Source organism: Trachurus japonicus, chromosome 20 (assembly GCF_045865225.1).
Source record: "Trachurus japonicus isolate A0001 chromosome 20, Traja_1.0".
Classification (NCBI taxonomy): Eukaryota; Metazoa; Chordata; class Actinopteri; order Carangiformes; family Carangidae; genus Trachurus; species Trachurus japonicus.
Window position 1 is genome coordinate 16,938,141 of NC_140926.1, and position 22,734 is coordinate 16,960,874.

Genomic DNA, 22,734 nt, shown 5'->3' on the forward strand with positions numbered 1-22,734 from the left:
AACACAACCTACAATGAAAACAGTGGTGCGTTATCAAAGCATTGAATTCCTTATAGGGAAAGGGAAACTGCACAAATACTATGATAACCAATATATGGTGATGACTTGCGACCTGTGGGGAGTGGCCTTATGGCATAAAATTCCTTATCAAAGGCATGTGTTTAGACACTGAGTCATCACACAAGCATGATAAAGCTCATCCCAGCTGATGACTGCATTAGGTTACAGTTGATTCAGCACCAGCACTGTCTGACCTCACAAGCTACCCCACTGCATGTTTTCATTCAGCTTCAGATGGTTAGTCCTAAATAACTTGGTTTCTAGTGACAGTTTACTCTAAATAGAACATTTACATTTTTAAATGTGTGTGGAGTGGTTGTTCTTGTACATTTTACATTGGGATTGAATGAAATGTAACTTTACATGCTAACTATCTATACTGATCTAAACTGTTGCAAGGATAAGTTTTTATACTGACTGATATGATGGAGAATGACCGACGATAAAAGTTTATTCTGTAAATGAACAATTAACTAAGGGCTACAGCCTAGGGATGAATTAAAGTAGCCAATGTAAACAACCTCACTAGATCTTTTGCAATTGAGTGTCGAGTTGACATTTATGCACTTAAAACATGGGTTATATCTCCCTCTAGTGTCTAAAAATTGTAGGCTAAAACTGCATGGTGATGCCTTCACGTGCTTTTGAAAAAAAAAAAAATTGCAAGTGAAGGTCCACAAAAGCCCAGACTTTCATAGTGCCCGTAAAATGATGTCCTGAATGAAAGGTTTTTTCTGGAGCGTACAATACAAGATGGGAAGGTTGAAACAGCACTGTAAGCTGCGACAAAATAGTGTTTTAACAGCGAAACATAATAATAAGTAGCTGCCTGTCTCTGAGAGCAATATTTCTGATTTGGTGGTCAGTCGCTTTTAATTTTGACTACAAATTTCATCATGCAACGACGGGTTTGAGTCACGACTTCCCGAAACGACTACTGACATTTACGAGCTGCCCTGAATGCGTCACGCTCCTTACGGAACCACGTTGGGGCAGCAGCATCTCCGTCGGTCTGGTCTCTGTGACCCTTTGCCGCTGCCGGACAGGTCCAGGTATGGATTTAGTCAGTTTGGTGTTGTCATGTATAATTTATTAGTCACTCTGAGCTTAAGTGTCAGTTAATAACCTAAAGTTAATAATAACCTGAAAAGAAACGCGACTCTTCCTAAACTAGCCGGGGAGCTAGTTGCTAAGTAGCCACCGTTAGCTAACAGCTCCCTTCAAGGTTGATTAGTTAACAGCGGAGTAACGGAGGCGGTTCATTTGTACTTCTGTAACTTACCCACATCTGGACCTTTTGCCAGACTTTGCAAACATTTTTTTATTTGTCTAAGCTTATTTTTTCTGCTGTTTGTGAACCAGCCGGGTCTGAGGAGGGGGTCATGGCTCTGAAGCTGATGCAGGGATTTCCGCGGCTCGGTCAGTCCGGGCTTCAACGACATCCTCTCGTCGTGCCCGCCTGGCCCTTCACCGGTCCCCTGAGAAGCAGCAGTGCGGGTCAGCCCGTGTGTGCAGCCTGCCTGTGCACCTCAGCCGGCCGGTGCATCAGGACGCAGGGCTGCAGGAAGCTCCAGCCGGACTGCGGCATCAGGAGCCTGGCCACCGTCGTCAGGGAGCCGGTCTTCGTGGCCAGCAGCTCCGTGGGCCTCCACAGAGACTCGGTCCCCCGGTTCCGGCTGACCCAGCTGCACCGCCCCACCGCTGCAGAGGAGCAGGCTTTCCAGGAGCGTCTGGCCAGCTGCTCGTCCTCCCGCCAGGTCTTCAGACTGCTGCGCTCGGTGGAGATCTTGTCCGACACCATGGCCGCTGCGGCTCTTCACCGTGTGGCCGACCTGGAGCAGGAGGGGAACTCCCTGAAGAACCCCTCTGTGCTGGGGAAGGACACCATCAGGGCTCTGTGCTTCCAGCTGGAGCAGGACTCTGCACGGCTGACAGATGCCGGGCTGGTATCAGCTCTCCTGGCCTGCACACGCCTCTTCCTGGATCCCTGGAGCACCCTGATGGTGCGGCTGGTGTCTGAGAGCCAGGACAGGCTGGACAGGGGGCAGATGAGCTTAGGGCAGCTGTGTACTTTGGGCCAGGCCATGCTGGCCATCGAGGGTCCGGGGTGTGTGATGCTGGAGCAGGTGATGGAGGACATCCAGAAGCAGGGTCCTGCCCAGTGGAGCTTGTCAGATCTCATTGCTGTCTATAAGCTCCTGCGAGGCGGCATCGGTGAAGATGGGAAATACAGAGACTTGCTGAATGCCATGCACACACACGCCATGACGGTCACCTCTCGTATGGATCCTGCTGCCGTGAGCGTGCTGCTCAGCACTCTGGTGAGCCTGAACCAGACCCAGGCCATGCCTCTGGTGATCAACCTGTGTAAGCAGGCCGTGCGACACGTACCTCACTTCACCGACGAGGAGCTAACCCTCGTAGTTGGGGCGCTGATCCACTTTGGCCACAGCGATCATTACTTTGTGCAGGCGATGGAGAGGTATGTTCCCTCAATGGCGTTCACCTCCCACCCGGAGACGGTTACTAAGGTGATGGAGTTCTTTGGCCGGAGGAACATCCTGTCCCCGACTGTGTTGAACGCCGTCGCTGAGAGCTTTGTGTACCGAGCAGACGACTACAGCACCAGCCAGGTGGCCAGGCAGATCATGGCTTTCGGGAAGCTGGGATACCTCCCGCCGAACGCAGTCGACGTGTTCAGGAAAGTTGAAACCACCCTACACACGCGCTTTTCACACTTCCAGCCGCGAACGCTGCTCAACCTGCTCCACTCCTGCATCCTGGTGGAGAGGTTCCCCGTCAACTTTGTCTCCAAAGTCTTCAGCAGGTACTTCCTGCAGCAGCTGCAAGGTAAAACCACCCAGTCAAGACACCTGCAATATGTATGAATGTGCCACTAAAGAATAATTAAGTGTTAAATCGTTGTCTTTTGTTGACCCTTTTGTGTTTATTTCTGTGCTACAGAGGAAGGCGCAGGAATGGATCGTCTCATCCTGGCTCAGCTGACTCAGCTCTACATGACTGTGAAGTTGGAATGTCCTTTCTATGAGGTAGAGGATTTACAATTATGTCAAGGGTTAAATGGGTTTAAAATGAGAATAGCAATGGAATAATTAGTTGTCAGAAACCTGAATACACACCCTGCGCCTCGACACATCATCAGTATGTGATGTGTTCACTGCATTCCAGTCATCTGTTATAAAATCTTCACTTGTCACCTTGATGTATTTGTACTTTTCCCTACATGTGTATTCCAGACAACTTTTTTAGTTCATCTCTGGCTTATATATATGGAGTTATTCATAATTTGTATTTATTGAAAGATATTGAAGAATTATTTTTAAATGTATCCTCCACATCTGTGTCTTTGTAAATACAGTATATGCTCCCATGTTTTAATCTGTTTATTGTGTGTGATCAGGGTCCCAAACTGCTTCAGAAGTTCCGCGTCAAGTCTTTCCTCATGCCTGGACAGTCCCTGGAGACGCCGGTGGACTCACACCTGTACCACTCTGTCAAAACAGGACTGATCAGTTTGCTCGGAGCTCGTTCGTACTTCGGATCCAAAGTCCTGACGCCGTACTGCTACACACTCGGTAAGACACGCGCAACATCTGTTTATCACCCAAATGTTTCCCTTCAACATGCTGATCATTTATTCCACTCTTGTAGACGTGGAGATAAAACTTGATGAGGAGGGATACGTGCTGCCCGCCAGCTCCAATGATGAAGTGTACAAGAGGTAAATGGATTTATTTATTATAATGTAATGTATGAGGTCGCTGCCTCCCAGCTGTTTATGAAATCCCCCTGAAGCTGATTGATGTTGATGATGTGATTGCAGGATTGCTCTTTGTATCGATGGACAAAGGAGGTTCACTACAAACACAAGGCAGCTGCTTGGAAAAGAGGCCATTAAGCAGCGACACCTGAGGCTTCTGGGATATGAAGTTGTCCAGGTTAGACATCACAATCACTTATATGCCTTAGAGTAAACTGTATTCTTGATGCAGTATGTGTCACCTAGTGGCACAGAAAGTACAAGTATGTTTTGATGTTAATCTGTCCAATCTTTTTTATAATGAATAGTGAATAAGGATGTTTTTCTTTCTTCTAGATCCCTTATTATGAATTTGAAGATCTGAAGAACATGACCAGCGTGGTGGAGTACCTGCACCAAAAGATCTTCCCTCACACCTACAGGCTGAGCTGGTGATGATAAAAAAAAAGCAACATCAGGGGTCCTGAATGTAATTGAGCCTTTTGTCTCCTAATGTAAAGAAATCACTATTTATTTTTGCTAATCACGCATTACAAATGAATGTGTTTAAGTTATTGATTATGCACCTCCACATTATGTAACTTTATAATAAAGTGACTTTTATAGAAACCACGACTTCAATCAATGTATCGCACCACATGAAGTATTGTTTGAAAAATATAATTTATTTTGTTCTTAGCAAGACAATGCTGCAGAAACTGTACAAAGTTAAGAGAAACCCAATCCCAAAGATTGTCTTGGATACATAGAAACAAGCTCACGCATGTAGAACAATCAGTTTTAATTAAGATACCTGATGTGACGTGTTAGTTTTCTCCATATGTCGGACAAGAAGAAGCTTTGGTTGCCAACGCTACCCTCTTAGGCCTGGAGTGTCATTTGGGTAAATAGAAAAAGGCTATGATACATGTAAAACTAGTGTAACTGTTCTGATAGCATCTTTATGTAGCAGGAATCTGAGGAAGGCCAAATTCGTCCACCAGAACTCCATCCTGAAAAAAAAAGAGTAGCGATTAGTCAAACCAAGCTGTCATAGACTAATTGTGAAATTTACAAAAAAAACAAAAAAACAGTGACATACCCTATTGGTTGACTTGTCGCCGGGCAGGCCCTCTGGGATGGACGGAGCCGTCGCAGCGTCATCCAGGTAGGAGCTGTCATCATCCATCAGGAGCTCGTCTCCCAAAGCATCCAGCTCTGAAGTCACAACAGTTTCAAAGTTCATCAGGTCATGTCTAACACTTCGACTGCACTGTGTGAAGTCATTTTTATTTGGTAACAGATTTTTGACTTTCCATTTGGAATTCACATTTTCCACCTAAATCTGTACATTTATTAGTCAAAGCTTTTACATAACTTGAGTAGAGGTCAACAGCAAGTATCACCCCCTTACAAATCACACTTATATTCTGAATGACATAATAGAAAAAAGCAGCGATGATTTCCTGACCTGCTTCCAAGTCGTCCTCGTCGATGTCGGGCGTGCCGTAGCTTCTGCCCAGCGCCTCCTGGATGTCATTGGCATCCTCCATCATGTCCTCTAGCTGATCTTGAATGTCCTGGGTATTACAGACAGTAAAGAGTTAAAACTGTTTCTCCGGGTCATCTGCTCTGTTAAGACAACAACGGTTTTTATTGTGTTATGGGCAGAACAAATTAAGGTCCAACACATTGTCCCATGCTCACAACCGAAACACGCTATTATCTATGTCAGTATCTTACTTGCTGATACAATGGTGGTGAGCTCTCAATGTTTTAATACAACAATATCTGCAAATATCTTCCATTATCTTTCAATTGTAAGTAATTATTTACTGTGAAACTGTCTCATCTGCTGATTGAGACAAAACTTGGTCAAAGCCATGTATGTGGCTGGACCACCTGTATCAATTCAGATTTTCTGCAATGTTGTCTGACAAAAATCACTAGATGTGTAAATGAAAGACAAAGGTGACAGAACATTAGAAGGGAGACCAACTAACATTTTTTGCAAATGGTCAAAAACATACCTCAATCTGATCAATCTTCACAGTCTTGTATGCTTTCTTCATGTCTTTCAGGCCGACTTTCATGGCATCAACCTAAACAGAAAAATATAAATGTTAGCAGAAAAACACATCTTTCCTCGTATTTAGTTTCCTGGATGTAAGAAATCAGTTCAGACCGTGGTTTTAGTGTCTTTAAGGGTCTGGATTGTGTAATTCTGTTGTTCCATGTTAAACGACTGCTGCATGAGGTTGTCTCTCTGGCCCTCGTACCTGGAGGACACAGGACAGAAAGTTAAGCTCTCATACTAGCCGTGGGAGGGAATCTTTAAATCATTAAAGTTTTTTTTACATAGTTAACAATAAAAACACCACAGTTTCTGCAGGTACTTACTGTCTCTTCTGCTTCAGAACTCTCAAAGCTTTTTGTTTGACCATGTTCTAGTGGAAGAAAAATAAACAGATGAGCGACGATAATATTGGATGCACGTGCAGAGAGTAGTTTAGTTGTTTTTTTTTTTTTTACAAACTAAAATGAGTACGGTATATGTAGTTTTGTTTATTTTTTCTTTAAAGGGATAGCTCCTTTTGTTTACCTTTTCTTATGGCAAGGAACTGGAAAACGTATCATTTCAGAGATACTGATACTGAACAGTGTCATATTGCTACAATATCATATTACTACAATAATAGGACCTATAAGATGAGGACTCACAAACTGTCTTCATAACCAACAGTCCAATTACACACAACAATGCTAAAGCCCTGTCTTCTTCATCATGTTATAATAAAAAGGAAAATTGAAGAGGAAAGTGTGTGAACAATCACTGTTGGGCCTTTGGTTCTGGCTGGTGGTGACCCAAAAAAATATGTTTTGGACCAGCACGTGAGATCTCACCTTTGAGGGCCCATCTCTCATCTTTTTCATCTGATCCTTGTACTTGACAAGTTCAGCATCTAGTCTGGCGATCTTCTTGTCGACGGATTCTGCCCGGGAATCAACCTTAAAGAGGAGGACATCAGCTTTAGTTAGACTACAGACTATTACCAACTGGATCATTTAACAGCAGTCTTACAAAATAAATACAAAACATTACGAGTGTCTCCCTCCTTCACAGACAGTATAGCTTATTTGAAGACTCTGTTACCAGTAAATCGCATACATCATCTGCTTCTTCCTTCAGGTTTTAGACAGGCAGCTAATAATAACTCCAGCCCGAAGAATAACCTGTATAACTGGTTGATGGCAGCTATTTCACCTAAGGAACAACATGGTTTCTGCTGTGACTGTTCAGTGACTTAAACCCTTTACTCAAACGTACATAACGCTGATTCATTGCCTGAACAGAAACACATTGTTTAAGTTAAATACCTTGATTATCAACTATCTAGCGTTACGAAAACACTGTGAAGTTAAAACGCCCATGTTGAAAATCATCTATTTGATTAATAATGAACTAAACTGTTGATCTATGACCATTTAAATTCGGTTTAAAATGCCAAACCCGAGGTAAATATGTCAAACCCTGGCCTAGTTTGTGCTCATAAAGCAGAGTGAGCTGTCGAGAGGGGATCCATCTTTGTTTACTTCGCTCAAAACCGCGTCAGGAAAAGTTGTTTAAACTTAATACTTACGCTTCCTATGCAGTCCGTAAGGTTGGGCGGTGGGCCCTTGGGTTTTCCTCTACCGAAGATACGGTTCATTTTGGCGAAATTAAGGCTTCAAGTGTGGAAAGCGAAGAAAGCGAAGAAATCTCCTTCAGCTCGTCGCCGTCAACGTCCAGCTGAGGGAAAACACCCGGAAGTTACTTCGAGGTGACGTCAGCGACCACGTGATCATCGCTCACTCAGCCACGCCCTTCATAGACACAAGTGTACTGTTTTTCTATTTAAATGGCTTTTTTAAAGTAGCCTATTTATTTGCCGATTTGATATATTAATTGTGTTTCTATTGTGTTATTGACGTTCTGTTTCGTTGTTTAGACTGATAGATTAACACCAGTGTTACTAGCCAAAATGAACAAGGCCTGCAACTTGACTTACTGAAATATCATATAATGAGATAATTAAAACAAATGGAAAACCAAACGGTGAAATGCATTAACTTCACAAAAATGTAAAAGTACTAAATTGGCAATATATTGTACAATGCATGTATCTTTCTTCACTATTTTTTCAGTTCACTGGATGAATTCCCCATTAGTGAGGCAAGAGTGTGGCAATAAATTAGCAATAATTGAATTAACAGACAGAATTAAAGCAACAAACACAACAAACCTGGGGCCAGGAATAATGCACAGATTTACTGTCAGTCATAAAACCTGCTAATATAGATAGCTGTAGTGAAGCGTCTGCCCATGTCACTTCATGTGCATGCAACCATCAATCATTATAGGATTGTTTTCTCTTGATTCGAACCAAATATATCTTATGTAGTAATGTCCTTTTCTGTCCTCTGGAGGGAGCTGCTGGCAAACAGTAAAACGTGAAGTCTGAAGCTGCTCCAGACCTCCTGCTACAACTCACCTCCAAAGACTATCATAAAACAAAAACTCCTCTTCTGTGCTTCAGAAGTAAGCCACTGTGAGCTGCAGTGTTTTCTTTTAAAATTAGATATCCTGAGGTAATGATGTTGGACGAAGGCAGAAAGGCATCTGTAAGTATCACTCCAGGCTTGAAATCAACAAATTCAAATTGACAACAAGGTGAGCTTACCACTGAAGAAGAGAATCAATGTGGATTTGGTGAACTGGCTTTAATATTAAACACTTGACAGGCAGGATGTTTTGGTCAATACATCTCCTGCTCAGCTCACAGCAGACAAAAATATACAGCTTTAAGCAGAACACAGAGACTTAAAACAATGCTAAAAAATAATAGTGACATGGTCACATTGTTATTTATTTTTTGTCAAGTAACAGAGCCTCTGTGATATAGTATCTATATTTATGCCCTTACACAAGTTGTTGCTCAAGATTTATGAAACTGAAAGTTTTTATGGAGACGGAAATGGGTTTCCTATATAGGCCTAAGTTCTTCTCTAATGAGACAGATGAGTTTTTCCATGATAAATCATTATATTTATATAATACAGAGTCTTTTTTCAGTACATTCAAAATGACAGCACAGTCCGTCGAGCATATAGAGTGCTGATGTTGCATTTACTATCATAGCAATGATCACGGACATGCTACAAATACAGTCTATTTCAATGATGACTGTGCAAATATTTTTTGTAATCTATACAAAATAAGGTATCGTATACACACTAATATACTGTACATTTGAGATAATGCACTGTATTTAATCATGTGCACAATATGTATTCATTTAGAACATTTCTCTACAATAATAGCATGTATTTCAATAGGACTACGGTATGTGTATCATGGTAGAAGCCATACACAGCACATGGGATTAAATTATATACCATTAATTTAACAATTTCAGCATTGATCTGGACACAACTCCAGAGTCAAAGCTGATAGAGAGCCCTCTGTCAAATTTTAAATGCACATTGCACATCCAGGATTTACCCTTTGACCCTTTAACATTTCTCATCAACAAACCTGCTTTAATGCAACTGAATGCTGCTTTATTTTTTCTCTTTCAGTCCTTTCAAAGTCATAGCCTATATGAGTCAGACCATCAGTATGATTTAAACTCTTCACTAAAAGTTTTTGGCACTCATTCACTGCCTGTCAGTGACTCATACAACTACCACTGAAACATTTTATACACAAAATGCTGTTTGACCCCGTTCAGTAAATCATTTTCCGCTACTATAAGCACATGTTATCCTGGACTGTTAAAGGCACTTCTGGCAATAGAAAAACGTGGGAGGAAATGACAGGAAAAGGTGAGAGGCAAAGAGTAAATGCAGCTGAAGGAATAATATTCATTAAAAAAACTTCCCTCTTGGTATTATATTCAGATGACATCTGACACATTAAGTTTAAGATGTGCAATTTTGTTTTGCTTTTTTTTTTTGTTGGCAATTTCCAACACGTGAGTGTTAATTCCAGCCTTTATAGGTCATTATAGGGCTACAAGTAAAGGTTATTGTCTATCATGAATAAAATTACTGATTATTCTCTTGATTTATTGTTTCAAGATTAAAAGATCAAAATGTGGTGGGAAAAATGTCTGCTATAGTCTCTCAAAGCCAAACAGACAGTTTGCTATAGAAAGCATCTATGTTAGAAGCTGAAACTACGTTTCTGCCTAATAAGTATACTGTAACTACATTACTTATTGATTATTACGGAGCCCCCCTGGTGACATGGATGAAAAAAAAAAAAAAGCGTGGCCACGCATTATTATATCGTGCCCACGAGATAATAAACGCGTGGCCACGACATAATTAATTAATCGCAATTAATCGTGGGCACGCATTAACTATCTCGTGACCACATGTTTATTATCTCGTGGGCACGATATAATAATGCGTGGCCACCGTCCACGCATTATTATTTTTTTCATCCATGTCACCAGGCGGGCTCCGTAGATTATCAAAATAGTTGCTGTCAATTGACTGAGTCCACTTAACATCACAGCCCAATACTTAATGAGCAGTATTAAACTTTTCTTGGGGATATGTGTGAATGAGGAACTAGATAATGTTACAGAAGAGTCTTCATCACATTTGGTTTTCTTCTCCTCCTCTACAAAACGTTCACATCCACCTGAAAGTTTAAATAATAAATATACAATCTTTATCACCGCTTCCATGAGGAGATGAATTTATCCAAGAGGCCAAAGTCACTGCAGAGGCGGCGGAGGAGGTTGAAGTTATTGTCATGCAGAGGAGATGGGTGGTTTTGATCGTGTGTGGATTTTTGGAAACGTTTGAATACAATTTATGTTTTTGTGACATTTGACCTCTGAAATGAAATCATATCAATGTTGGCACTGCCTAAACCTCAGGAGACAGGAAAATAAATCCAGTCAACCTTCGCAACAGAGTCTAGATTACAGTCTACATTGCTGATGTGACGTGGGTTAAGCACAGGTCATTTGAGTCTTCTTTTCCAATATGGGAAATCGAAGACAGTTCCACTGCTAGTCATGCTGGTTTACTCGTCCCGTCTGGGTTCTCCATTGGAACAGCAGCCTCTCGCACGGTGCTCTGGTTCTTTTTGCTGCCGGACACCTTCTCTCCTTTCAGTTTGGCCGAGAGGCAGAAATCCTTGAAGCAGCGTTTAAAATTCTCATCCAGAAAGGCATAGAGCACTGGGTTGAGGCTGCTGTTGGTGTAGCCCAGAGCCACACAGAAGAAATAGGCGGCCATGATGGCGGTGGTTTCGGGCACGCTCACGAGCGCCTTGACCAGGATGAAGATGTGGATGGGCGTCCAGCAGACCACGAACACGGCCACCACCACCACCACCAGCCTGGTGATGCGGCGCAGGTTGCGGTCCTTCTCCCGAGAACCGGACAACATTCGGACGCTCTTCAGCCTCAGGACCATCAGGGAGTAGCACACGGTGATGATGAGCACAGGCACGACGAAGGCGAAGACAAACACGCATACTTTCATCAACGTGTCCCAGTACACGTACGGCTCTGGGAACTGTAAGGCACACTCCGTTATGCCTGCAGGAGCACAAAGAGAGAGGGAGGGAGGGAGGATGAAAATGTGAACTAAGTGATGAAGTGCTTGTGCTTTATCATAAATAATATTGCACTCTGTTCCTTTCTGTTATCAATTTAGCAAGCTGTTACGGAGCAGCTAATCTGCACTCCGAAGGGAACATTTTGCTCCGAACTCTACATTTTTCTTACATCATCTATATTCAGAAGAAGTGACGCATGATGTGTGGCTAATGGAAAAACTGATGGATGGACTTGATAGAATATTATGTTTCTGCTTTTAAAATACTACATGCCTTAAGTGGATCTCTAATGCCTAGAAAATGGACAGAAACCTTATATTGAGAGACGGTGAAAGCACTTGCTCACCACTGTTCGTCTGGGTGCCACCCAGGATAAAAGCAGGTATCCCTGCCGCCGAGGACAAGATCCAGATGCACACATTGATCATCTTGGCTTTGATCGGAGTGCGGAAGTCCAGGGCTTTGACCGGGTGGCACACGGCTACGTAACGATCTACGCTCATCATGGTGAGAGTGAAGATGCTGGTGAACATGTTGTAGTAGTCGATAGAGATGAAGACCTTGCAGACCACCTCGCCAAAGGGCCAGGTGTTGAGCAGGTAGTCCGTGCTCTGGAAGGGCATCGTGGTGGTGACGAGGGCGTCGGCGAGAGCTAGGTTGAAAATGTAAATGTTGGTGGCCGTCTTCATCTTCGTGTACCTGTTAAACACGAAGAGCAGGAGAGAACGTTGACCAGAGGGAACCGCACATCTATCCAGATGTGTCATGGCATGTGAACATTGCTTGGTTGATTGTGTAGCAGACCTATTCTACTTGGGTCATTATGAATTAAACATTGTCCACTGCTTCCTTGAATCGGTAATGCAGTTTTTATGACTCACACTTATAGTGTGCCTCTGATTACAGGCCATCTGTAATCAATTTGTTTTCACGTCATTAAACTATGACAGCTCTATGTGATGACTTTTGCCCCCCCAAAAAATTAAAACGAAACATTAGTTTAGAATTTTAATATTTACCAGAGGTGACGCCTACAGGATAATGAAACAGTGAAATTAAAATAAGCCCCATCAGAATTAAAATGTTGTGATTTACAGCACTGCACAAAGTTGCTATGACTCACAGGAAGCGTTACCTTTGTTATTGAAAATAAGCACATCAGATTCATAATAGTAGATAGGCCAGACAAAGTTGTGCACATTTCTCAATCCACTGTGCCAGACAACGTGTCTGATGTCGTCTCAAATGCAGCATAAATATTAATAATAGTCTTTTCAATAATGAATGACAAACATCTTGTTATGTATTGTTGCATTTCAGACTGTTGTTCAGAAGTTTAAAGCCTAAACAACATTTTGTCAGAGAACACTGTTTCTTACAGAGAGTAAGAAGAGAGAATGAATACTGTGATGTCAGTCTTCTAGGCTAAATGATGCTACAGCTAACAGCATGCTAATGTAGGCGAGCATTTAGACAAGGAGCTAGCCTGGCTCTGTTCGCTACCAGCAGGGCCGGCTACTCGCATCAACACACTGCAGTTGTTTAGGGCCACGACGGCTGGGTGGGGGGGGGGGGGTGGCCACATGATCAGAAAGGCCCCAACCAGGGTTCAATTCAGTTCATTTAATTCAGTTAATTTAACACATTAACATGTGTGTGTGTCTGTTCATTCTGTTGTTAGTAAGCAGTGTGTGATTTGGTGTTTGCGCTTGGAGTGTTTTGGGGGGCACAAACAAAATCTTGTTCAGGGCCACCAAACTTCTGGGGCCAGCCATGGCTACCAGCACTTTAGGTTAATCTAGCCACCTGTTAGCAATAGTTGTATGTTAAATGGTCCAAAATGAGTGTTACGATTCTTTAAAATGAAAGTAATAATGAAATAATCAAAATAATGTGCTTCCAAATCGGCCACTTGGGGTTAGCAGCAAGCACAACACATGTGGTGTGTAGCAAACTGTTTGGCAATCTGTTGCCTTTTTACATGAGCAGACATGGGGCAACATGGTATAGGCTACAGTTCGCATTTTATATCTGTTCAACAAGGCCATAACTAGGCTACCTGGTATATACTGGCTTTTCTCTGCTAAACACTGCAGTACTTTTAGTGGCTAATTGATTTGCTGTTCAGTGCTGTTCAGTGCAGTGGATGCATTAGAGCTTTTACAGTGAAAATCAGATGAGACTGGATCAAAACATAAAGTTGTGTGACGTCAAAATAAAACAATCTGTTGAAAGATGCTAAAACACTCAGTGGAGCAGAGAGGAACTAAGCTGAGTGTTAACCCTTTGTGGTTACAGCACAAGTCATTTTTTATTGCAGATACCACATTGATTAGAGTTGTTTTGACAGCAGAAAACATGTAACGCAACCTTTGTCGGGGGCTTCTATGAATTCAGTGTTTACTGTTGGGCCTAAGGATGCTGACTTTGTATGTTTTGGGATCAGCATAATTTTAGCTATTTGTTTACTTTAAATCAACATGATCCTCTTCCCTCAGAGCCCTCCACTGAACAGTAAAACGTACAGTTCATTTCAGGCGACACAATCAATCTGATTTGAGGTAACTGTCGTCAATGGACCGGAGCTTTCTCGATGGCACTGCTGCATTTCACATTACATCAAAGGAGATTTGCTGCTCTCTCACACCATAAATAACACCCAATGAAGTGCAAGCAGGCTATCAGCTTGATAAAGCACCACTGGTTTCAACTATAATTAATATCATGTCCACCAGACTACAGCTGATTTATAGTTTATTGTTATTATATTATATTGGAGGTCTTGAGGGTTATTGGATTAATAAAATGGGCAACGTTGAAGGTCTTGGCCACTTCTTAACCAGTGGCGGAGGCAGAAATCAATTCAATATTGTCATGCTTTAAACATTTAATGTTGAGTAGGACTTGACAGCATTAAGTGCAACTCAGTCGCATCTCTTCTTACATACTGATGCTGCTGATTGCATGGATATCAAAGCAAGTATAAGTAGGCTATGTAAGTATGCTACTGTGTCTGTGCTGCTTCCAAGAGCAGAAAGCAAGCACTAAGTAGAACTCTGACACAGACCAGATGACCTAGAGGTTATTGTAAATACAGTCCATGGATTGGTGCCAGCACCTCCTCCACAAGCAATAACATTTACAAAAGGAGTGTGGGAACATTTGGAGCTCGATTTATTAATTTTTTTTGTTTTGTTTTGGTTTGGTTTTTTTCCAAGAATAATTTTACATGATCAGACTTTTCTGTGCCAAAAGGAGATGAGGTAATCCCATTTGGCACAATCAATATACTTCAAGCAGCTGCCTCATTTCCTATAACTGTAACATTCAGACTCTAGGCTATTTATTTATTTAAAAATATGCAAAAAAAAAAAAAAATGTTTTCAATTTACCTGACGATGACATACATGACGAGGCAGTTGCCCAGCAAGCCGACCACAAACACCACGGAGTAGACCGCGGTGATGATGGGGATGATGGGAGACATGCTCTCCTGCTCCCAGCTCTCATCGTGGGTCACATTGCGGCTCTCTGAGTATCCGGACACCCAGGCTGAGGAATTGAGCGGACAGTCCTCCAGCAGGCACTTATTGTCTTCTTTGAAAATTTCAACCGGAGTGCTTTCCATTTTGACACCTGTTTGTTAAAGGCTGAACAAGTGGGGGTAAAACAAATGCAGAGATTGAAAAGGCGAGGAAGTTTGACGATGTCGGTTCGGATGAGGCACAAAAATTAACAATTAATTACCAATAATAATTAAAAAGAAAAGAAGAGACAGAAAACATTTATGATCGCAGTCCTGGAAAAAACGTATGACGTGCACAAACTTTGGCTCAATCATGCAAAATAGTCAGAAATAAACACACACAGCGCAGCAGCTCTGTAAAATTGCGCACTGTACCTAAACACATCACAGAAGCTTGCAGGTTACTCACCTTTGTCAACACGATTTAACGGGTGCTCTCCTTAAGAAGCCTGTGTGCAATACGTGTTTTATGTTTTTGTTTTTTCTTTAAAAAAAGGTGTAATCCCAGTTATCATTCAGCTTGTGTGTTGTTGCCTTGGTGAAGCTTACAGCTCGTCAAAGTTTGTGGATGCTACTGCGCGCCTGGAGAGGAGCAGCCAGCGGCTTTGCGGACGCTCGTGCACACGCACTGATGGTAGAGGGGGCGCGCAATGCAATCAGGCTAGACCCCCACCACACACACACACACACACACACACACGCGCGCGCGCGGTCAAGCTTCACCCAAAATATAAGATGACAGAGCGATGACAATAACCCGCAGGCAAGCACAAGGCTTCCCACAGTTATATGTCAGAGTGAAGCCAAAGCTGCTGAGCCTCATTAACTAAGAGGGGAATAATTGTGTGTTGGAAATGTTAAAAGGAGAAAACCCATGATGAAAAAGACACTTTAAAGGAATTGTCCTTTATAAATCTAAAGCCACAGTGACATCAATGTCCCAGCAGCTCTTCAGCATCACGAAACACACTGACTTGAGTAAATCTAAGGACACAAGGCTTTTGTTTTATTTTCTCTTGTGACAGAGGTGACAGAGGTGACAGAGGTGAGGAAACACTTGGTAGATATTCAGCTACAGGGTCGTTACCACTTTCACTGAACACAGCAATACACATTTCAGGGAATTTCTGCTTTAGTGCACACAGGGATGGCAGGAGGAGGGACATGATGTATGATCAAGGTTTCAAACATACCCAGCCAGCCAGCAGGATGACCCATCATTTCACCTTTTAAGTCATTTTTAAAAGGAAATGCTGACACCGCAGGCAAGGATCTCAGGATTTTGCTGCTTTATTAAAATAATTTGAATTTAAAATTCTAAGCAAACGAAGCAATGTTTTATGACTGGCTTTTTAAAAACATGCTTTAGGCTTAATTTCACAAAGGGCAGAAAATATTAGCAGCATTTTGAAGCTCTGCACCTCCAGCCTTGTGTGTCGAGCTCAGTTTTCTGTTTTATAGGATCTCCTGCAGTGTGGTGCCAAGAAGCAGCTCCCGCTCCATCCTGCACGACTGGCACTGCAGGCTGTAGGGGAACTAATGGTGGCTGGTGAGGTATGTTAGATGGCAGAGTTGCACAAATGTGTGAGGAGCATCTGACAGCGCAGACATAAACAGTAAAACAACTGGAGACTAATGCACACAAGAGGTAGAAATGATAAAAGCGAAATAAGAAAGGCAGTAAACTGGAAATGTACCAGTGATGGTCAAATTAAACAGAAGGAGGAAAGAAGGAAAGAAAACTGTTAATACAATACAATTGGGTTTAATAAGGTCATAAGCAAGATGCAGATCCAGGCAATCCAGGCAGGTCCCTCCCCTACTGGCCCCTGTGATGCCCTGCATGTTGTAGTCCCTGCAAACCCTCTGTAACAGCCCTCAAGGGGGTCGCACCGCTGCATCTCCCGTTATTTTACCATTCTTACACTTGCTATTTGCCCTGTTTTGCCCCTTTTCCTTCACTGACCTCTAATGCAAAGCCAATATCAACCCAAAAGAAGACTAAAGTAGTTAATTGCTGTTTTATTTATAGGAATTGGAATTTATTCATTTAAAACAGGGACAATCCACAAATAAACATTAATCTTGTATAGAAAAAATGTCTGCAGGTTATAGCAGCATTTGCAAATTTCCACCTGCAGTCCCAGATGAAAAGATAACAATGTTAAAATGGTTGAAATATAACAGGAAATAAAATAAAATGATGGCCATAGATATTTCAAAATAGACTAAAAATGTCGTTTATTTCTTCTAAATGATGTCAGTATGTGATTATTATTTGTATAGATACTGTAGATACTGTAGTGATTTTTCCCCCCTCACTTTTGTTCTTCATCATTTCATCTCCTCCTTCAGAAGCTTTTGTATTGCACTGTATTACATTATATCATATTCTTCAAAGACAGCAAACATTAAGGCTGCGCTGACTCACAGCTTGCATCAGGCTCAAAACAAGAAACTTGCAGATGTTTACATCTGTAAGTCGGTGCTTTAGGGCGATGCTTTGTGTGAATGTTATATCGGTTCACGTTGTGAGTCATTGCTCTGTGAAGTGGCCACTCGACTACAGCTGATATCTGAGGACATAAAAGGGTCTCATTTGTCGAGTCCTTAAGGCTCTCAGAGGCCATTGATCTGTGAGCTTTTGTCGGTAATTATGGTGAATATAAGACAAAACCACCCCAGTGAAAAGTCAAAAGTCATTATTGCAGAAAGATGATAATTTAAAACAGTTTGGCCACTGACTCAAACTAAGTAATGAATGGACTCATTTCAGCTCCGGGTGTCTGCTTCCATTACATTTGTTCATAGTCAGGAATATCTCTGGGTGGCACTCGGGTCATTGACTTGGAGCTCAAGTTATTCAAGTTCAGGAAATAGAAAAGTGTTCACAGATATATTTTCTTATCCAGTCACACTATAATAATGAATTACATATATTTTTTAAAATATTAAACTCATTAGAATGACTATCTTAACAAAACTGTTAAGCATCTGAATGTTTGTCGTGTGCTGTTTGTGAATGTTGAGCATGGGGTGTAAACATGCAGCACATTTCCCTGAAGCTAGAAACTGAATAAAATGTGTCTTCTGTCATTGTCTGAAGTTTGAATGTGCTGGATGATATTTACTGCTACCACTCAGGTTTAGGAGAAACCAAAAGCACACCTCAAAACAAGCGAAACTCTGAACACTTCACCTTTATTGATGTGACAAAACTAAACAATATAATTTTGCCGTCAGAGCTCAGTTTGTGCACCTTGCCGCTCCATCAGTCGATAATGAATTTGTCTTCCTCAGAGTGGCTGCTTTTATGTCAAATTTGACAACTTTCTACTTGGTTCAGGTGGCAGTGGCAGGGAGGAGTGGTCTTGGCCTTGTGGCCAGCACACCAGCCTGGAGCAAAACCACCTCATCTCAGAGACGCAAGCTGGTGGTCCGGGAGGTACGTCGAGAAGAGGAAGCGGGAAGGTGCGCACAAGCTGTGGCGCAGGCAAAGCAAGGGCAGTGGATGGCATGGGAAGGAGTGGAGAAGAGGAGGATCTCCTGGAAAGAGTTGTTGGAGATGGAGGCATTCAGGGTGAGCTTTACCATCAGGGCTACGATGTCCTAGCCAGGCTGGCGCCGCCTACTGGTTCCGGCGAATTTCATTTGCCTCAACCATGTAGTCAGGAAACTAGCAATGCGTTTCGGTTTGCTCCGTCCGCCAAAACGGTAGGACCAATCAGCGAGCAGATGTGGCGATGACGGGCGATGACGTTGAACTGAAGCGCCCAAACTTAAATACCGGTGTAGTTCCCAAGCTGCGGTAAACAGTTGACGAGATGGATGTCGGCGAAGCTATACGCTCTGTGCTTGAGGAACAGAAACGACAACACTCGTCAATACACATGTTCTTCTTCTTCTTGTTGTTTTACGGCGGTTGGGATGTCAATAGCCTACACATGTTTTCAATATGCTCAAAAAGACTACAATGCTAAACCACCCGGCTTCCGGCGCATAGCATAGCCTACGTCACCGCCAAGCAGCAGCGAGTAATCGAAGCAAACGGAAGCAACCGCCTCCCGGAAGCAAACGAATCCCTACGGCTCGTGTTCAGACGCTATATGAAATGTAATGAAATAAGCGGCTGATGCATCAGGCTAACGATGTCCTGCCTTCTCCCGCAAACCTAAACCAGTGGTACAGGGCCGTTGCTAGGAATTCTGGCCCCCTTGAAAGAATACTAAAGTGGGCCCCTACCCCCTGACTTTTCCACTTTTTTTCTTAGACTATGTATTATCATTTTTTATTTCGCTTACTTTGTTTTGATGCTAATGCATCATATGAGTATTAGTCAGGGTTAGTCAGACTACTGGGTTTTTTGTGGGCCCTACTGGGCCCTGGGCCCTATCATCACCTTTCTCCCCTATACGGCCCTGCAGTGGTATGGCGAAGACCCCACGTGCCCTCTATGTCTAAGTCCAGCAACACTGAAGCACATCTTAGTGGAAGGCGGAGAGCCTCTATTCTCCATGTAACAAGTTACAAGTCATTTATTTAACCATCACAATTACTCCGAAGTTGTTTAATTAAGATAAAAATGTAGCATAGTAAAGGTAATCCTGCATAGTTCCTCTTTAAGTTAGCATGCTAACAAGCTAGGTCCAACCCAACTCTTCATTTTCTGATAGCGACTAGCCGGCAGGAAGTAGCGCTGCTTAGAGGGCAGATTAGGCCCTCTTCTTGTCTTGTAAAGACAATGACTGAAGCTCCTGTCAAGCCACAATCATCAGCACCCGCTCCCAGCAAGAAACACAGAAGTCACACAAATAACCCCTTGAACAAACAAATCAACTGGAAAGGCTGCAGTTAATTAACTTTACAAATGATGCTTGTGGCTTAATGACACATATGCAATAATTACTCTGCTCTAGATTAATTCTCAGACGATAAATGTTTTGATTGGTAGCCCTTATACAGTCTGAGGCTGAGGTGCCAGATCATATCATATCCCCCAAATCACAGTATTTTACTGGAGATCATTATAACAAACATTTTGCAGAAAACCTGGCAACTCTGCATGTGATCATTTGAGGTTTGTGAAATTGTGCGGACATTAAGGATATGTCCCTTCTGTCCATACATAAATCTACTCCCACTGTGTCACACTAGAAGACAGTGAATCTGGGGTATCTACTTCCAACCCATTGCATGCTGGGACAGGCTGCAGCTCTGAAATATGTTGGTATAAAAACATTATGAAATAATAGAGAGAGAGGACATGAAAACATGAAAACAGCCTTTGTCCAGAGGGAAGAAGCCGTTACATCACACCAGCAGTGAGTCTGGAGATAAATCAGTTTTGTGGGATTAATTGTTCATCTGCTGTGTACAAACAAAAGATCCTGTATTGAAGATTATTTGAGAATTACAAGGGCCCGCCTGTCATCGCACAGGTTGCATAATGATGTAAGCAGATCACAAGGCCAAAACCATGCTTTCTGATGTTACATATATTGATGACGTTGACCTTTGACCAACAAAATCTAATCAGTTCAAACCTTGAGCATGAGTATAAACGTTAGTAGAAATCCCCTCCAGGCGTTGGTGAGGTATCATGTTCTCAAGAACGTGACCGACAAGCTGAAAAAACACGATGCCTCCGGCCACAGCCATTGTCAGCAGCAGAGGCGCGACGACACAAACAGCACAGGTCAGAAAGGAGCATCGTGGGATGATGTGATGTGACACGTGTGTATTGTAAATAGGGAGCGTACCATATGCACAAGTCATCCATCATCAAGTCAAACTGAGGTTTAATCCTGATAGTGGTGAAGATGAGGATGATGATACACTAATGAAAGCGATGAGTCAAGTGATTACAGCTCATCCTGAGGGCGACATAAATCACAAGTCAATTTATTAGTTATGACATTTTAAAGAACAAATGTCGACCTCAGGGTGGCGCTATATGATGAGCATCCGAGACACTATAGGGTTCATCCTCTGGGAAGTCTGAACCAAAGCGGTGAACCAACACTGACATCGCCATCTTACCTACAATAGTAACACTAACATAACAGATCGACATGTGAATTTCATTTTGAAACCTTGGATGACGCTGCTGTAGAAGTGGATGGTTGTTTTAATCTACTGTGAACCCCTGCTGTAAACATGTGTACACATCTGTCCAGAGATGTGGTGAGCATAACTCATCCATCAAAACAAATCCGGTTCAAGCTGCGCTGGCAGACGTCTACTACTCAAGTGTCCTTGTATATAAATCACTCGCTCTATTCCGCCTTCAGGTATTTCCAGCTGGTTCTGACCTCTGACCCCCTGCAGAGGAGATGCCTCAAGACCTTTTCATTTCAAGGATCAATACAACAGTGCATTAATATTCTAATGAAATCTTCTTCCTCTGCTGAGCTTTAGGACAGTACCACTGTATTGCAGACACAATTGTGTCAGTGTTTCTAAGAATATCAAGTGTATATCCGCAGTGAGGGATTAAATAGATCCAAAAGAAGATTACTTTGAACGTCACCAATTTACAGCGTCAGATGTTACTTGTTCTTTGTGCTATTTTGAGCGTCATTGTAGAAAATCTGGGATTTGTTGCTCTTTCCATCACAAATGTTTTGGTAACACTTTACAATAAGGATCCCTTAATTAAAGCAGAAGTAAGCGATATTTTTGTGTTAATATAAGTCTTAAATAGTTATATCTTCGGACAGCAATCACTTACATAGAGTGTTTGGACCGAAACACGGGTCTCTCGGTCACTCTGCTCTGCTCTGAGCCGAGGAGAAAACATTTCTCGTATCCTACAAGTTTTATCCAATGAGGAGAGAGAACGGCATGAAGGGCTGTGTGTGTGCAGCCAAGGGATGCGCGTGAATGTGGTGACGTAGGGACGAGGACCAATAGATCCATGACGAGGGCGGGGGCTGCTAACTCCATCGGCTGACAAGAAGTTATGGTGCGTTCAAGGCAACTCGTAACTCGTGTTTTTCCGACCTGTGAAGTCGTACCAGTTCGATCTGGTACGAGTTCACGAGTCGGAAGTTACGAGTGGCCGTTATAGTGACTTTCACAGGTAAAACAGGTCGGAAAAACACGAGTGGGTTGCCTGGAACGCTACAAAGTCGTAAGTCGTGACTTGAAGCTGTAATTTACGGTTTCAAAAGCCTGCCTGGAACGCAGCATTAGCCAAAACGACCGGATCGCTTACTTCTGCTTTAACGTTAGTTAGTAGCCTACATTATTAAGCATTAATTAACTGTTTCATTATTATGTATTACTTAGGATTAGTAAACACATTAATTAATGTAGCCTCTTAGTAAGCAGTAAATTCATGTTTACTACTCAAAGTTAGTTAAGAAATTATTAAGTAATAATAAAAGTTGAATAATCATTATGTATGCATTACTCAGCATTAATAAACACATTAGTTTATATATTAATGCTTAATAATATACTTATTAACGTTAATTAACTAACTTATTGTAAAGTGTTACCAATGTTTTGACTCAGGGCTCAAAAGTCCAGAAAATGAAATTCTTAAACTAAACACACAGTAGTGCAGTAAAGATTATCATCGACCCCGTCCATCCTCTAATAGCTACTTTCAGCATCACAGATCCAACTTATCCATTTCAACCTCCGATTAGCGAAAGGTGCATGGCGTGAAAACACATCGATCCACTTCTGACTGGAGGGTCAGTTGATCTAGTTGTTTACTAATGTACAAGCCTGATGACGACGTTCACAGTTTGCTCATAA

General features: G+C 42.3%; 3 protein-coding genes across 4 annotated transcripts; 1 reads left to right on the plus strand and 2 right to left on the minus strand.

Moving 5' to 3' along the window:
- Positions 1-1,029: 1,029 nt before the first annotated feature.
- fastkd3 (FAST kinase domains 3) lies at positions 1,030-4,450 on the plus strand. Of its 2 annotated transcripts, none has more exons than XM_085762766.1 (7): positions 1,030-1,132; positions 1,434-2,910; positions 3,025-3,110; positions 3,482-3,656; positions 3,733-3,802; positions 3,905-4,019; positions 4,178-4,450. In XM_085762766.1, exons 1-7 carry the CDS (start codon positions 1,115-1,117, stop codon positions 4,274-4,276), a joined length of 2,040 nt encoding a protein of 679 aa, XP_085618892.1. In that variant the 5' UTR covers positions 1,030-1,114; the 3' UTR covers positions 4,277-4,450. The 2 variants fall into 2 exon arrangements, with proteins under 2 accessions (XP_085618892.1, XP_085618893.1); XM_085762767.1 differs by having other exon boundaries at positions 1,030-1,112; positions 1,423-2,910.
- Positions 4,451-4,487: 37 nt separating this feature from the next.
- Positions 4,488-7,634, minus strand: chmp5b (charged multivesicular body protein 5b). The gene is made up of 8 exons (XM_085762768.1): positions 7,462-7,634; positions 6,725-6,829; positions 6,221-6,267; positions 6,006-6,099; positions 5,851-5,922; positions 5,292-5,400; positions 4,923-5,038; positions 4,488-4,833 (listed from the first exon to the last, which is right to left on the minus strand). The coding sequence occupies exons 1-8, from the start codon at positions 7,528-7,530 to the stop codon at positions 4,783-4,785; spliced, it is 663 nt and encodes a 220-aa protein (XP_085618894.1). The 5' UTR covers positions 7,531-7,634; the 3' UTR covers positions 4,488-4,782.
- Positions 7,635-10,329: 2,695 nt separating this feature from the next.
- LOC146966750 (delta-type opioid receptor-like) lies at positions 10,330-15,770 on the minus strand. The gene is made up of 4 exons (XM_085763444.1): positions 15,377-15,770; positions 14,834-15,091; positions 11,788-12,140; positions 10,330-11,421 (listed from the first exon to the last, which is right to left on the minus strand). Exons 2-4 carry the CDS (start codon positions 15,067-15,069, stop codon positions 10,892-10,894), a joined length of 1,119 nt encoding a protein of 372 aa, XP_085619570.1. The 5' UTR covers positions 15,070-15,091; positions 15,377-15,770; the 3' UTR covers positions 10,330-10,891.
- Between the last annotated feature and the right edge of the window lie 6,964 nt (positions 15,771-22,734).